This window comes from Corvus hawaiiensis, chromosome 3, assembly GCF_020740725.1.
Source record: "Corvus hawaiiensis isolate bCorHaw1 chromosome 3, bCorHaw1.pri.cur, whole genome shotgun sequence".
Taxonomy (NCBI): domain Eukaryota; kingdom Metazoa; phylum Chordata; class Aves; order Passeriformes; family Corvidae; genus Corvus; species Corvus hawaiiensis.
The window spans coordinates 58,010,238-58,023,030 of record NC_063215.1 but is presented as its reverse complement, the minus strand read 5'-3'; the positions used below and the strand labels follow the sequence as shown (position 1 = coordinate 58,023,030).

At 37.8% G+C, this 12,793-nt stretch overlaps 1 protein-coding gene across 12 annotated transcripts in view; it reads right to left on the bottom strand.

Annotated features, from left to right (window-relative positions):
* EYA4 (EYA transcriptional coactivator and phosphatase 4) overlaps window positions 1-12,793 on the bottom strand; it is a 140,565-nt gene that overhangs the window by 59,237 nt on the left and 68,535 nt on the right. For all 12 annotated transcript variants that reach the window (XM_048299125.1, XM_048299128.1, XM_048299127.1 and 9 more), the window contains exon 3: window positions 6,941-6,990. In XM_048299125.1, coding sequence (XP_048155082.1) covers window positions 6,941-6,990 — 50 coding nt within the window. The remainder of the gene's footprint in view (window positions 1-6,940; window positions 6,991-12,793) is intronic.

Below are 12,793 nucleotides of genomic sequence, written 5' to 3'. Positions count from 1 at the left end.
AACACTTCTGTTAAAATCTTGGTTATCAATTTTTTTTTCCTATGTGGTGATATAAATTATAAAAAAAAATGTCTCAAAACTTGGGTTTTGTTGTTTTCATTTACTCCAAAGTCTGACCCACCATTGACTCAGGTTAATGGAAGTCTTATCACTGACATGATCTGGCTTGGGATCACAGGGATAAATTATTATTAATATCATAGAAAGTATGTTATGCCCAGTATTAACCAAAAACCCGAGGAATTTTTAACAGACATGAAATATAAAAAATACATTACTTTTGTTATTATAAGCCACAGGGATCCGTTAATATAAACCATTAAAATACTTCGCTGTGATGTCATCAGTTACCATGTATTTGCACTCTAAATAGATTATTGTAATTTCTGTAAACACATCATATATATTTTTAGAACTCCTTGGGGGCTTCATCCGGAGCCAACAAAAACTGATGGGCAGACAGTGACCAGCTTCAATAGGCCTTGGGTAATCAGTAGACTGAGTTTCTAAAGTTAAGGAATGAGCGCTCAGAAGGCTGAGAGGTACCACACAGACTATTCCAAAAATAGGAGAGACTTGTGTTGCCTGAAAACTACATGCCTGAAAATAAAATTTTCACACAGCGAAGCAACTACTCCTGGTAGGAGCTGTAGTGCAATTGTCGTGGTTGCTGTATGCCATTCAGCCACACGTATGTGAAGAGTGATCTCCCCAACCATGTTACTTTGATTGATTCCAACTGCCTAAGTGGCATGCAGACTAAATGAGTGCACCAAAACTTTAATAAGTAACAGATTTGTATAAAACGTCCTCTGCAAGCTAAGCCTGTGTGTCCCAGAATGTAGTCTTTGTGAGAAATCTTATTCCACAATGTAGTTATTTTAAAATTGGAAAATTGTCGTATGATTTTTGCCAGTCACTGTCTTGACTAAGAAGTCTGGGCTTGATCCTGCCAAACATTTCTCTTAGGTGAAGTGTTTATAATTGTAGTGGCCTCACTGACAGGAATTCTATACTCTGGCATATACCATCCCCTTCCAGTCCCCAAAATTACTTGTGGCAATATTTCAATTTAATTATTCTGTCTTTTCATAGCAAATTTGTTTTGCTGTGTCTGTTCTTCCTTATAGTTTACCCCAAGCTCAAGAAATACCAAAAGCTAGTAAAAAAGACATTTTTCCTGGCTAAAGAATAATCTTATTTTTGCAGGTGTTCCCTGCTGGAATTGACCGGTTTTGCAGAAACACTGTATCTATAAAATTGAAAGAAATGCTTTCATTGCCTTGGTTCATATTGTGTATCTAGCTGGTCTTACAATAAATCAGCAGAGCAACAGGTGATTGCTGGTGGAGTCTGCATGTTTGCTCAGGAGCAGAGGGACACAGTAAGCTGTCAATTGAAAGAAGCTCAAATAAATGGCATTTCAGAAGTGCCTACCTTACATGTCCACTTCAGGATGAGATGAATCTCACCATCAAAGTCTAAATCAGAGCCCTCTCAGTAACTCATTTCCTCAAATGAAGCCCATTTATTACATCATTATGATCTACAGACTATTCACTATGGAATACAATGGAGCTACACTTCCACTGACTCAGAAAAGCATTATCCTCTGGCCAAGATAAGCTACATATGGTTCACAAGGCAACAAACCCTCACTTTCTAAAAAAATTCTAAGATATGTATGAGAAGAAAATTAGGGAGCCTAATGCATTTAAACAATACATATGAAAGCTAGGTAGACTGGTTTGCTCATTTTTACTGCACAACCAGTGCTATTTATTTTTTCTATTATAACTGCTGAAACTTTAATCACAATTTCCATATCTATTACTGGATTTTCTTGCTCAGCAGCTCAAGTGCAAGCTCCTCTTAACTATGTAGCAATAACACTGTTCATCTCTTGTACTGCAAATGAATGGGAAGGTACTGTTGGTCCCACTCTACCAGGAACTGGTACACAGAGGGTCAACGGTTTTCAGAATCATGGGAAAAGCATGAAATCCTCATCACAGAATCTTTCAGATGCCTGTAAAGCTTGGATTCGGGCTGAGGAGTTTACAGGGTTAGATCTGGTAAACATGGGCCAGCCAATGCCTGACTGAAAGAACGAACAATCACTGCAATCATTCTGAGACAACTATTAAGGTCTTGTTGAGGGAATTAGTAGGTGAAAGAAATCTCAGGTGTATTTTAGTTGAAACTGCTGAGAATGAAGTTCTGGTGATCTGGTTGTCAGGAATAGGATGCAGAAGATACATGTCACTTTTCTTTTTTTAAGTGTATGAATGGTCATGGAAACACTGTTTGGTAATGCACACATGCAGCATTAGCATAGTTCAGATACAGTAAACATAGTGAGCTTTGCATCCACAACAGTGTGCCCAAACTGCAGAGGAAACAAACTTTGGTCAAGTGAACTGAATGAGAAAAGTGTGGTAGCTCTCACTGACATTCAATACCATCTATTTGTTCGTGAATGCATTAATGACAATAATGTCTCTGGACATGTATGTGCACTCATATCCTTACCAATGAAAAATCATGCGTGGGTATCAAAGTGAGACCACTGAGAAAATGTGAAAGCCTATTTCTCATGCAAAAGCTTTAAGAGAGAGACTTTTAAGATGAAACAGAAACATGAATTCGTATCTTTTAACTCTTACTATGTGATGCACATAGAAGCATGGATGTTGAAGAACAGGACAGCAATCATCTGATTAACAGCTGCAATCTATGCTAATAACCTCACTGAAACCCATATTAAATTGAAATATTGGAGGCCTTTTTTAAACACATAAAAAAAATCCCTGTGCTCTTTTTTGGATAACTGCTTTATCTGGCAACTGGGCCTGTGTGTATGATTCAATATTTACCAGTGATCGTCACTGGTGAATTTGTAGTTTGGTAACACATGGGGATGAACCTTATCTAGCTGGTGTTAGTCCAGTAACTATAGTGCCTCTGACTGTCACTGTTCTTACAGCATCTGATAAAGTTTTAAATGTGAGGATTTGCTTAAGACTGGCTTCATTTCCTTTTCCTTTGCTTATAGAATTTTTTTTAAAAGTCTGTAAAGAAAAAGCCAAGAAGAATGGGTATTACTGGAAATATTTGATCCACAGGTTTGTAGTAAAAATCCTGCAATAAAATGGAGGGCTTCTTGCTCTACAGGGCTTAGTTTTAACTCACTAATACAAAGATGCATTGCCCTTCTGCAAATACACAAGTAATGTATTTTTGACACCACTATGTATTTTCCTAAGTTGATTTGTCAGCTAACTTTTATCCCAAACTTACAAAAATACTCAAAAATCTTCAAGTTTTCTCTTTCTTCCTATAGATATCTTCATCACAATATAAATATCATAGTTTAAAGAGGGAAAGTATGTGAACTATTCTTCTGTCCTCCTTTACCTTTCCAGGAAAAAAAGAAACTGTATTTAAACGGTCAGAAAAATCTCTTCTTTCTTCTACAGAGTCTTCCATCCTCTCCAGATGGTAAAATACCATGATTTTTTTTCCTATAATCAGTGAACTTTGAGGAAGCAGTAGAAGACCCTGCTGAATATCCATTTGCAGTAACATCCTCTCCCTCCTTTCTTTTCTCTCCTCGCTGTCTCATTTTATAGCCCAGAAAAACCAATACTTGCTCTCATTTCTCAGTTACTGACATGACTTTGGTGTTACAGTGGAATCTCTGGCAGGTCTGGTGGTATGGAAAGGAGGATTTGGGGGTAGCAGAGATGCATTCATGAAGCAGACTACTGTCTCAAAGAAAGATGCTGTCCGAGGAGGTGTGGCCAAATAGAACATGCTGTTGCTGAGTGTGAGCGGGAATTTAAGACTTTGTATTTATCATTTTATCAGACTTCAGAATCACATATTCTATCATTTCCTCAGGTCACATGGTATGAGGCTTTAAGTGTAGCTTACAGGTTTTAGGGCAACAATGCTTCCTTATTAGAATCAAAATGGCTTTTTTAATTATCTAAGTAAAAAGGAACGTCATTGATAACTGCAAACGAGTTAACTTTCAAGGACTGCTCTAGACTTCAGCAATTCTTGTATGACATTGTATTTCATGTAGCAGCTGTTCAGCACACTCAGGATTGATACCATTTTAAAGTTACCCATCACATAAGAAAATTAAGAGCAATGTATATTTGTAGGCTCTGAACACAGGAACTTCTCTCCCTAGCCTTGCTAGTGAATTTGATACAGGGCCAGCATGTCAGAGTTGTCCATCATGATACTCCTGCCTGCTCCAGACTTGTGGTAGAACAGTTGGCAGGTCCCAAGTATTCACTGCCTCTGTGTCACACACCAATATCCCCAGAAAGCATTTTGCATGACTGGACGACTAACCAGTCTTGCAGGGTGAGTTTGATTTTTACTACATAACTATGAAGAAAGAATGCCATAATAGTGATACAGCCATAATAACACCACTATAAGGTATAATGTCACCACTTAGGTGAAGTATTCACAACCCCTTCATAGGGATTTGATAAAAATAACTCCTATGAAACTCTGACAGAATTTGTAAGACAAAGCTGTTTGTGAATCAAAATGCCTGTCAGTGACACTGAAGAGTCATATGTTTCCTTTTGTCTTTACAACTCGCCTATCCATCATAACTTCAATTCTTAACTACACTTCCCTCTCCCTCTGTGCACTTTACCTGTTTGTTAAGAAAACAGCCACTTTCTATAAATAAATGCTGGCGAGATTGATTTTTACTGCATGTATACCTGGTTACTTCTGAAAAGCATTTTTTGATATGCTGTATGGGTTAGTACATCCCTTAAAAAAATTTAGTAGTCACATCTGCAGTATGAATGTTTCTTTCTAAAAGACAAACCCAGGCCAAGCAAGACAAAGAATCTGCTGATACACACATGTCACTCCAAGAATTCTCCTGACAAAGTTCCCACACCCAATTTAATTACTTCCCTACTGTAAAAACACTTTCCATCTGCATTTATTGTAATAGTTTCAAATCCAAAACTAACAGACTATAAAGCTAGCTAAATAAATGAATGATATTGGCCTTAGGTCCCAAGCCAGGAGCTATTCTGTAAGGCTGTGTGTCTCTTCATTTTTATGCTGATGTTTCATTTTATGTGCAGTGTTTTCACTTAAGCCTTGTTTAGAGAAGAATTACCTTGCTCCAGGCTCTAGAGCGTGATGCGCCACACAGAGCCCTCTAGTGATGCTCCAGCCCGAGGTCTGTCAGAGATTCCCCTCCAAGACCAAACTTACATTGTGACCAAAAAATCCCACTTCAGGCTGTATATGCAGCAGAGCACATGCTCAGGCTAGGAACACTAATTTCAACTCTATCTGATATATCCTCAAACTGAGGCTGCAGAGCTCAAAATGAAAAGTGTTTCTGTTTGAAAATGCACTTTAAAACTACCAGATTTAGCCTTCTGACTGACTATTTGTAACATGGGTTCTCTTGCACATTTGGGAGAAAAAAGTATCTTATTCCTCAGACTTATTATGAAGATTTTAACTACACCTTGTAAGAAGTTTCCTGATGTGCAGAGATAGTAACAGTACATTGCACTCTGAGTCCCCAGGTTTGTTGCAGTTTGTTTTCATCACACTTTGATGAAATTACAGCAGACTGGAATTCATAGTTTTTCAGGGCTTGAGACACAATAGTCTCATTTGGGCAATCAGGACCCTTAAAATTTCGCACTTATATATGAGCGTTATGCTAAGCTGGGATTCTCGGTGTCAAAATACTCAGAAAAAACTTGACCTTTGTAATAAATTTTAGTCCAAAACAGAAGCACAGCAGATATGTTTTGTCATTTAGAAGGTACAAGTACTGAAGGGCAAAACGTGTTTCCACTGAAGTCCTGGTCAAAACTGCTGCTTACTACACTGAAAGCATATTTGGACTTTTAACTATCTCTTCCCTTTTCAGTTCTTACCAAACTAAATGAAAAGCCATATTAATAACAGCCATGAGCTAATCAAAGAAATTCAGATGGTGCACAGTGCAGCTCAAGACACAGATACTATAATGGCCTTGGATATTTCAGGTGACCCCCAGAGGATCCTGCTGCAATAATTAGGGAACATAATTAAGACATAGTTAAGGATGGGTTTGAGAGGAAACCCTGAATTATTTAACTTTTTTGAGTTTTAGTGACAATGTTAATGAAACGTCAGGTTTATTTTGCGTCTTTCCCCTCACAATGAAAGTTTCTGAGTTTTTATGACACTGAAATAGTCTTCTATACGGAAGCAAGACAAAGACAAAAAGCACTCACTAAAAATTGAAGAAAACTATCCACCGGTTTACTAATCACCAGGAAGATGCACATCTAAAACAACTACTACTTCACTTGCTCAAAATTATCCATACACATACATACATGCAAGAAGCATGGAAGTTAAATCCATTTCCTTTTTCCCATGTATGTGAAATTAGAAATGACTAGGCTGGAAAGAAATGTATGGCTTCTTCCCAGCTTATGAACACAGCATGTTTTTCACATGTGAAAACAAAAGAAGTTTTGGCAAGGACAAATTTTCCCAAATAAAAAATCAATTTTCCACTCTAGAAATGAACCATATTTTCAATAAACTTCAGGACTCAGGTACGCAGAAAAGGAATAACTGAAGAAAGTGACATTTGATCACACAGATTTCCCTACACTATTTAATAGTTGGGTTTTTTTCTTGATTGAAGGTGACTGTTCAGTGTTAGGGCATCATCTAAACTCAACAACCCAGACGCTAGGCTGCATCTTTGACTGGGAAAAGGAAAAAACCGCTTTTAGAGTAAAAACCATTAAAACTGATCCAACCACTCGTTCTTTGCAAAAGGGGCTCTGATGCTACAAGTCCGCAGCACAGCTCAGCCTCGCGCTCCGCCACCGCAGCGCAGTCAGTCGGCGTCGGCCCTCCAGTACTGTACCTGGGATTCTGCGGCTCTGAACCATCGGACTCTGGACACGGCTTCTTCACCTGCAAAAGCAAAGCAGTGCTGGTTACTCTCACTCGAAACACAACTTCCTTGCTCTCCGTTCATGCACTTACAGCAGAACTTAAAGCGGATCCTGCTCTGCTTACCATGATCTCTATAAAATACTTCCCGCACTTTACAGCAGCAGTTTGCAGTACTAAACAGTGTGTTTCATTATTATCCCATGAACAGCTGCCAACTGCACTTCCCCAGGCTCCATTAGTATGTAAAGCGTTCTGCTAAAATAGCTTAGGGAGTAGTCTTAACTAGGAACAAAGAAACCAAAGAACCAGGTTCCCCTCTTTGAAACGAGAAAGCCATACTGTTCTCAGCTTGGCCAAGAAATGTTTTCCCAACTGATACTGCTTCTGTTTCCTGCTAAAGCTCACAATAATAAACACCAGGTTCCGGGGCAAAGCGCACTGTTAGTTAAATAATTCATATGGTATTTTTCATTTTGTGAATCTGCTAACTGTATGTTAACTATATTTTCCTATTGCATCAATGAACACACACACTGTTTTCACTCATATTTACAATATATAAGTACATAAAAGGAATTTCAGCTTCCAGCTTGATCTCCACAACACACTGCTGTAGGCTGATTGGAGGTGATAAAATCCATCATTGTCAAATAGAAAACTGCTCTCTTGCAGAGTAGGTATCTCCTTGGGATCTTCATGATTTCCAGTAAAAATTTAATTTTACCTTCTGGTAATCTAAATTACTTGTGTTTTCAGCAGCGGAAAAAATATTTTGCTCACTAGCTTGCTAATGCAGAATCCAGAAACCTCCTCTGTGGGCGGTTTCAAAGTTCCAGTTTTAAAGCCACCTAGAAATATCACTCACTGGGACTCACTTGGTGTGAGAAATACAATACAAAAAACATTCCCTTTAAAACCATGCAAGTTTCAGGATACCTTGCATCAAGAAACTCTTCTATACTTTTTTGCTACTATAAAAGTATTTAAGAGAGAAAATGTGACTGTGAGTCACTTCTACTGAAGTTACTGACAAATGACAAAACACTCACCCACTCCAACAGAAAAAAGGATTAAACGAATGCTAAATATTTTCCCTAAATCCCTCAGCTGAATGCCATGCAGCAGCAGTCATAGAGGAGCCACTGGCAGAGCATGAGACACAGTCAGCGCTCACATAAACCCAAACTTGACAGGCACTATTTCATAAACATTCAGGTGCAAACATCATTGCTATAGTTTTATGTTAACCCCACTGTTATTAAAGTAGTGAAGATCTGAAATACAATAAAATACTTCAGATACATAAACAGACGACCACCTACAATGAAAAATGCCTTCAATGTGCGTTATACACAAACATGGGAAATATTTATTCAGGTTGCTATACTGAGTGTCTCCTGATTGTCAATATCATAGGGAACTGTTCAAAAAATATATTTAAAATCATTTAAAGTCACTGAAATTACAACAGCCTCTCCTTGACAGGAAGTGTGTACTTCCAGGATCAGATTGTCTCAACTGAATTAGAGGGTTTGACCAGAAAAATAATATTTTCATTTTTAATATAAAATATAATTTAAAATTATTGAAAACATAATGTATTTAGAACTATAACATACAATAACCTAACATAATTAAAATTAATTAAAAAAATAAGTATATTCCTAGTAGCTATTTAAACATAAATCCTAGTAGAGCTTCTTTTTCCATATCCCTTTAGCATACACTCACTTCCAGCATACTTTTGCTATCTACTTGCTCTCAAATTTACTGGCATTTACTTATTCCTTTCCCATTTCTTTGCTGTTTTGTGGTTGCCACCAGTAGCACTGTCTGTCACATTTGCACTGGGGCTCAGACCTCACTCCCCAGGTCAGGACAGTTCAACCACTGACTTTAATTGGCTGCTGGAGAGTCTGACAGTCACCCAGAAATCCCAACACCCAGGATTTGCAAAGTGATCGCATGTCCGGTGGTGGGCAACTACCACAGAAGCCCAAAGAGAGTACAAACATATATTAACATTATCTGAGCACTTTTAACATACAGAATATATTAAGACCCCTGGTTTTCCTGGGCAGGGATGAGAAATGCAGTAATTGGGTACTCACAGATGAGTTGTCCTACCACAGCTCACACTACTACTGCATTTTGCTTTGACTAACATTACAAAGCAATTGAAAGATTATGCTTTATCTGCTTGGTAAACAGTAAAAAAAAAAGAACCTAAAAACCAACAACAAAAAACTCAACTGATAAAGTTTGTTAAAAGTGGAAAGGTCACAGCAAAAAAGCCACTGACCAAATGTATCAAAACGACTCACCTCCTGTGTGATGCAATAAACTTGGGGAGAAAAAAAGTGGGCATTTTTTTATTTAAGAATATTGCAATGAAAGTAAAATACTTCAAAAAGTGAGAATGTCTCAGGTTTGCAGCTTGGCATATAGATGATGCAGTTCATCTATGATCACTACCTGAAGAAATGTGCAGAACCACAGAGTACAGATTTGGCTTTTCCTCTGAGACTAAATGTAAACTTCATTGCGTATCTTTAGGGTCCCTCTTTGAGAGAAAAGATTTAATAAATAAAAATGTTATTTCTTAAAGGAGGAACAGGCATGGGATTTTCTTTCAAGTGGCCATATGGAATGAACACCATTTCTCTTCAAGGCTACTCAAGTAGCAAAACAGATTCTGTTATTCATAAAATTATGCCACCCTTGAAGGTGAACAGAAAATCACTGTGAAAACTTCTGATCAAAGACTAAATATTGTTTCCTTTGTCTTCAGCTGCACTGTTTTACCTCTTAATCTGCCTTGCTGACTGTTTTCAAAATAATTAACTTTCACTAACACCACATTTATTTACATTCTCATGTGTAAATGCGATAAAAAGAACCTTTTTCTTTACTCCTGCTGTTTTCCTTTCCCCCCTCTCTGTTTACACAGGTTTTCTCACCATTTTAGTTAAATGAATGTTGAGAGTCATTCACAAGAGTAAGTTTCAGTTTGAATTTTGTCAAGCTGCACTGAACTCTCCTGCTCTGGTTGCCTGCTACAAAATTTTTGAAGAGTTTCAGCTAAAAAATCCTTAAATACAAATATTTGTGAGAACAGACTGTTGTGTTCATGTTTTAAAAGTCACGTCATTATGCTGCCCATTGGCTTCAGCTCCTGAAAGTTGGAGGCAAAATCCTCAAACTGAAAGGGGAGGGAGAGAGTTTGAGGTGTACAGATACCCAGGAATTATAATTTCTGTGAAATTTTGCCCACATTTATTTTAGTTTGTAAGATTCTAAAAGCCCTGTTGTCACACTGTTAGTGAACTCCTACAGTTTGGGCCCTGAATTTCTGAAGATCCTTTCTGCATTGAATAGTCTCCATCTCAAAGATGCTGGTGCTGAACGAGCCTTGGAATTACTTCTGAGTGCCAGGAGAACCCCATGCCATGAGGAAATTTGACATTATCAAAACTGTCCCTCTTTGCTTTGTACTGTGCAGTACCCTGGGTACACGGTACCCAGGCAGTACCCTGAAAGAAAAAAATCCTGTAGACTCAAATTAAGGTAGGAAAAAATGGAAAAAAAAAGAACAGGGAGAGGGAACAGAAATCAGGGGACAAAAGAAGAATGAGCTCTTGATGGTGGCAAAACTAAAGGAGAGAAGAAGCCAAGGGAAAAAAAATGTGACAGATGTAGGGGCAGGGTGTGGACAGCAGAAGAATATGGGGACTGGTTGAAGTGGGACACCGCAGTTTGCTCTCCTCTCTTCTAGATTTGGGACTAACAACACAAACACAGGCCTAAGCACTCATCAGAGACCTGTGAAACTCATTACAAAAGTCATTAGTGACCAGTCTGCCCAGAGCAATAGACTAGTTCTGCCTCTGCAGCTGTATGAAGAACTAATTAATGATCCAAGCTGGGAAAATACACTTTCAACTTAGAAGACTGTGTATAAATGTTACATTTATGCAGAAAAATGAAGGTCTCATTTGGCTTAAACTGGGGAAAAAATAATCAATGTTTTATAAAATATCTACCTTCACCTCTGACTTGGTTCAACAGATTTCAAATATGAACACTGTTAAAAGTGCCTGATTCTATGAAGGGACTGTGAAAAAGAGATGCGTTTATTAGACACCAAAGAACTGCAATAAATATTTGATATGATTTTTATATGATAAATATTTATATGATGAAGGATTTTTTATTAAGTATGGGCTTTGGCTGCTTCATGTTTAACAAAGATAGACTGAGGAACATTTAAAGAAAAATCTAACTATGCATTCACTGAAAAAAAAAGACACCCCCTGGAAAGCCTAGTATGTCAGGTAATAAGATCTGCACCATAATGCATAGGAGGCTGAATTTCCACAGGCCATATTAATTCTGGCATTTCCTTGCTTCTGATGTTTTTCTTTGCAACATTAACATCTTTTAACATGATTTTATTGGACCCCATTACACTAAATGTTAAACCATGAAATGGTCCTGCTCTATGAGGTGTTCTCACACACACACACTGGAGGTATTAAACTTGTAATGCAACACAGGTGAGAAATCCCTTCTAACACCTACAGCTGAAAAATCTTGCCACATCAGCACTAAATTATTCTGGCAATGAATCTGCTGCGTTCCCTCATATACTGCATCAATCATGGCCTTGAGGATCCCTCCTAAATCAGTAGGTGTGCAACAGCGCTGAGCAGAGCCTGCAATGCTTTGGGCCTGGAGGAAGCAGCTAGGCATGGGGGAGCTGTGGAGGCTCTAACACCAAGGAGACAAGAATGAAGAAAGAAAAGTACTTTTTGCAGACTCAAGGACATCTAAAAGCACATCTTTGTGCTTACTCAGCCTGTGTGATTGCTCTGGAGTATAGGCAGAAGAAGTGCACTTCTACTGCCTGGATGAGTCCCCTCAGCAAATTACTCTGGAAAAAGTTGACCCACCTCTACTTGCTGTCCAGGTAAGGGACTATGTCTGTAGAGCAACTCCAGGAGAGGATGGCACAGGCAGGGGAACAATTTGATGGAAATATATGAGAAGAATACAGCTCAGGGTATTTGTAGCACTGTGATGAGAATAAATAAAGAATAGTTCTCCTCAAATGTTTCTTAGATGCTGACTTTGACAGTGTTTATATGGAGTTTTATAACCACCTTGACAACAAAAACCTTATCAGAGACTGTCTTTACAATGCCTTTGCGTACATAATTTGCCAAAGATTTCCTTTGCTGCCATGACATCACTGCTATCACAAAACTAATAATGTCATTTGCTTGACCAACCAAAACAGGGCAAGGGCTTGCTCACAGATACAGTGCTGAGATTTAGCCACAAATTGTAGCCATGCAGAAAATATATATGCTTTTGATTTAATTAAAAAAAAACACACAATGAAAGAACAAATATTATTGAGAATGAAGCAGTTTTTTGACGACTAAATTCAAATAATACTCCAGCTACACATGTCCTGTGAAGACAAAATCTCAGTGACACTTGTGCAAAATCAAAAAAATGCTGAGTAGACCTAGAGAAACATATGAAAAGAATTCTAAATAATCCCAAATTCTGAACTGATTTTTTCACAGTAATTCACTATTCTGCCACACTTCCATAAATCTCATAAGGATTTCACTTACTTAAACCTAGTGATAATAATAAAATTATATAAAGTTTTTTATTAAAATGCAATATTAAATGAAATTAAAATGTATATGAAAAAGTAAGGCTACATACTTATGCACAATCAAATTTTAATTACATTTCTGATGGAGTTAAAAACCCATACACTGATGCTACTGTTGAGTGAAAGAGC